This window comes from Laccaria bicolor, genomic scaffold (genome assembly GCF_000143565.1).
Source record: "Laccaria bicolor S238N-H82 LACBIscaffold_82 genomic scaffold, whole genome shotgun sequence".
Lineage (NCBI taxonomy): Eukaryota > Fungi > Basidiomycota > Agaricomycetes > Agaricales > Hydnangiaceae > Laccaria > Laccaria bicolor.
This window is the reverse complement of record NW_001889953.1, coordinates 58,944-63,308: the sequence shown is the minus strand read 5'-3', so window position 1 is coordinate 63,308 and position 4,365 is coordinate 58,944. Positions and strand designations below refer to the sequence as shown.

The window sequence follows — 4,365 nt, the reverse complement described above, 5'->3', positions numbered from 1 at the left end:
AGTTTTTCAGAATAATCCAAAATTGAACTCGACGAAGTGGGGTCGAAGACGGACTCGACAAGGCCACGCCACGGTAGCAGGAGTGAATGGCACGAAGATGAAGTCGACGTCCAAGAGTCCAAAGAGGGAGCAACACCCCTACCATGCACGATACACTCCTGCAACGGTTTAATGGATGAACATGCTCCGCGTAAACATCCCTCCCTCTCGTTCGCATCCGCCGTCTGAGATTGGGCTTGAGAGGTACAACAAACGATGATTCCCGATTCCGAGAGATTATGTGCGTTTTGCGTGGAATCGAGGTTGTATCCCAAGTCCAACCTTTTTGTATCTCAACTACCTTTCACGTCATTCAGGCCCACAACTCAGCCGCGCGCTGCGCCCACCCATCATCGACTACGTCGATTTTAGTAGTGGAGGAAGGACTTTGCGTAGCGATCACGCGGAAATGACGAGGCAGAGTTTGTGTTGATCAAGGCGTACATGGAAGTTTGGAATTGAGGTGGAAGACGCGGGATTCGAAATGGAATGGGGGATTGAGACGGAAGGAAAACCAGAGGAAAACGTTGGAGGATTACTTTGCTGAGGAAGGGCCGAGTGCCAGTCATATGGGAATCAAATCGAAACACCCTTGCCGAGATTCCAGTGAGGTTTCAACCGCCCCTGCTTCGACACCATGTAGCTGTTTGAGGAGGTTGTCTGTACGAACACTTTTGGGTGTTTCCAGAGTGGTGGCCGGTGAAATTTAAAAGGCCTTTGATCATCACGCACTTCAGAGGGTGGCAATTTTACATTGTGAGAAGGAAGTTCAAAATTCGAGAGACGTACCTTTGTCACAAAGTTTTCTGCAGTGTTTGTGGTGGAACTCAAGGCCACGTTAGACGAGGAGTGGATGATAAGGAGGAATCAGTCGTAATGTTTGCCGTATGTTTGTTGATTGAGTTGTCTACATTCACCTGTTCACTACCGCCATAGGTCCAAACGTTGCCTTCTTCGCCGTGAACGTGGAATTTCAGCAAGACGACGGTATTGCGCATGCTTGCCGATGAAGGCGTTGATCATGCATCATGAATCAGCAATGTTTCGCCTGGTACATAGTCCCACTGAGAGGGAAATTTCGTTCTATTCATTCCATCCCAGTACGCTTTTCAACGATATTCTCTCAATAAGTGGGCCACTAACGTTAAACTTCAACAGCTTAGGTTCAATCGGAGAGGTCTGGGAGAGGTTGCGATGTTTGACGAAGCTCGGTTTTGGCTCGTTAGAAACCCAAGCGACGCCGTGATCATTGACTACGCAAATCTTGAGCTACACTCAAATTGACTACCTATTCCCGTGAGGCTTTATGAGGTGGGTCTTCTTCGGGTTTCCTCCAACCAACTCATTAGATTGATTTTTATGACGAACATTCGCAAGTACTAACTGGATGCCAGTAGCAGTACAGCCAAAGAACGCAACCTGGGGTCTCACTACCTCGTTCAAGAGAAGCCGAAGGGCATCAAGGGGAGGCTAGTGGATTTACGAAACCTTGGGGATGGCTCTTACCGAGATTGTGAGTTCCGCCATGCTCATTCTACTGGCGAAGGTACTTATCCAGAGTTTAGTGTGACACTTTGGCGAACTTGCAAGGTCACTATTGCTATTCTGTGGAAGAGTGCGGGGAGCCTCTCACGACTGTGATGAATGTCAACCCTTTACTACAGCGGATGCGAAGTTCCCTCGGCACAGGGAATCACCCGTTTCGCGGAACGTCCGAGCTGGGGCCTACATCTTGCAGAATCCCTCAGGGAAAGGTCGACATGAGCCTCGTCATCTACAATCGATGCTCGTCTTTTGAGAAATGCCAACGCCAACGCGACTCATCTCGTCGCGAAGCGCATTCTCCGTACTGCGCCGTGGAACTTCGTCGTGTCACGTTTCAGAAAGACGCCTAGTGGTTAGATTTCGATGCCTCGGAGGAACGGGAACGGGGCGACCTCACAATACGTTCAACCGGTTTGCTTTGAAAGTAAGCCTCGTTTCTGGCTTTGTTGTGTATATGCTTACCTATCATACTAGGTCTTGGCTCCCATCTGGATTTTCACCCAACACGACCCAACACGCACGCTCTTTTTTACTGGGTTGGTGGTACACCCGTATTGGGTTAAACTTTTGGTCAACATGTTAAGGAAAGCTTCTGCTCATTTTGACCAGAACGAGTAATGGCACCTGGAACATCGACTTCTAGCACTGCAACGACATTTGCGGGCGTGAACCATGTCGACGCGCATTTTCATGACAACTTGGGATTATTGTCCTCCAGGTGAGCCAAGGCGACACGTCAAAATTCTATCTACTGACTATTCGTTAGGCCTACATAGCGTTTGTTTTCATTCAAGTCGCAATTTCACCTTCTTTTTTCAATCTAGAAGCACGTTCGCAACCGGGGCTTCGATTTCATATCTAGGGGTGGCACCGCACAAATTTCTAACATGCCCTTACAAAGTCATATTTCATCTTTCACAAAGTCAATGCACGCCGTAGGTTGTGGAGACCGGAGGAGGAGCACACATGGCTCCGCAGCTCGACACTATTTCTTTCAAATGTGACCCGCTCCTCTCCGTAAGTACGCTTTCTATTCCCATTTTCTCTCGCCTCTAACGTAGGTTGTATCTAGATTATCAACTAGCCGCAACGTAGCCTGGCCAACAGTACGTTCGCAACCGAAAGACCTTGGCGTGCGCTGGCACAATTGTGGACTTTGTAGAACTTCCAACCATCATGCGATGCCCTTCCTAAGCACTGGTCTCCGACAGCATGGCGGAAGTCATAGGACACACCTTGTACTCACTTCGGATACCCAAATCACCCTTTGTTATTTTCCGCGGACGCTTCTCGAGGCGATCTCCACCTCAACACCCCTCCTGAGGACGGTCGTGAACAACTGATGACACTACTAACCTTCTGTCTCGCTTTTCATTCCAACGGACTCAATAGCAACACTGCTCAAGCGCTCGCAGGTGATACCGTCACATCCTCTGACAGTCACACCGAGCGCCTTATCAGACAAACGAGGCTAAAATTTCTATTTCAGTCAGTCTTCACCCATGCCTGCCGTGTAAAGCGTGTTCCGAGCGCTAAACACCTCCCTTTCATTAAAACCACCATGTCTACCGCGAAGGGTAGCTCAACGGGAAGCCCCAGCATTGAGATTACAGGTAACCTCCCAGGTTTTTGCCCCGCAAGTCAAACATCTGACACCCATTGGCTAGAAATCTGCGTTGAATCCCAGCACATCCTCAAATCGATCCAACTTTCGATTGGATCGTTCGAGCGGGAATCACCTTGTCTCCTGAATGCAACGACCCACAACTTTGAGTTGTCATCCCCCTGGTGAGCCGATGATCATGTGTAGCATTGGACGACAAACCCAGTCAAAGCAGTCAACTTTCGCCTTCAGAGCCCCTCTATCTGCAAGTCCGATTCCGCGGATTGTTTCGTGCTGCGTCGAAGAGCAAGATACCTCTCGATGAACTGCTAAGTAAGGTTGGCCCCCACTTCTCCGGAAAACAAGGCAAGTACCTCCCTTCTGCAATCGCTCCTGTCTTGCTGATGCAGGACTTTTTACTCTAGAATGGTCAAAATCATTTGACAAGTTCGATGTCGTCCTGAAGTTTAGCCGATACGCAGGGGTGTGTGCACTTCTTCCTCAAACGCAAAAGCGTCCGCCTAATGCAGGTGCTATCGATCTTAGAATGCTTTAACCAAGGCAGAACCTCCGACGAGGGCAACCTACAACCCACAACGGATGAGTTATTCAAGTTGGTCGAACGGTTAGTCTGCTTAATCCCCGACTACTCTGACTTACCTTACCGCTAGGTTCCGAGTCCTGGTCATCGGCAAAGTAGCTCTCTTATACCTCTATTCTCAGGTATTAGCTCACAGTTTGTTTTTACAGAGTGGTGTAGGGAAATCTTCCCTTATCAACGAATGCTTCGGCGTCAAGGATGCTGTGAGGTCACTTCCCCGTCTTCTCAAGATCCGCTGCTAAAGCTTGTCCTTCCCCAGACCGTGGCTCATTCAGAAGCTGGCGTGTCGGATATCAATGCTGAGATTATAGCCAGCGAAAACAGAAGATTTGTTCTGCACGACAGTCAGGGGTTCGAGCATGGAGAGGGTGAAAACTTTCAGAAAGTGGTCGATTTTTTGAAAGCTCGTAAGAAGATGTCCAATGTGAGGGATCAGGTGCATGCTGTCTGGTATGGTTACTGCTCCTCGATCACCTGAGTGAACAAGTTGATGAAGGTGTTGCGCAGGCTTTGTTTCCCGGTGTCCTTGTCTAAAGGTGACCGTTTGTTCGAGGCTGGGGTGGAGGAATTATTCTGT

The 4,365-nt window shown here is 49.0% G+C and overlaps 2 protein-coding genes across 2 annotated transcripts; both read left to right on the top strand.

The window, feature by feature from the left end:
• The first annotated feature begins 946 nt into the window (after positions 1–946).
• On the top strand, positions 947–1,351 carry LACBIDRAFT_317557 (uncharacterized protein). Its single transcript, XM_001890174.1, has 2 exons — positions 947–1,090; positions 1,198–1,351. Exons 1-2 carry the CDS (start codon positions 1,046–1,048, stop codon positions 1,321–1,323), a joined length of 171 nt encoding a protein of 56 aa, XP_001890209.1. The 5' UTR covers positions 947–1,045; the 3' UTR covers positions 1,324–1,351.
• On the top strand, positions 1,346–4,030 carry LACBIDRAFT_335301 (uncharacterized protein; the record flags this gene model as incomplete). Its single annotated transcript, XM_001890173.1, has 14 exons — positions 1,346–1,350; positions 1,437–1,552; positions 1,630–1,885; positions 1,942–2,008; positions 2,059–2,120; positions 2,228–2,302; positions 2,447–2,519; positions 2,563–2,601; positions 2,669–2,690; positions 3,000–3,372; positions 3,423–3,520; positions 3,613–3,671; positions 3,718–3,812; positions 3,859–4,030. 14 exons carry the CDS (start codon positions 1,346–1,348, stop codon positions 4,028–4,030), a joined length of 1,512 nt encoding a protein of 503 aa, XP_001890208.1.
• Positions 4,031–4,365: the final 335 nt, after the last annotated feature.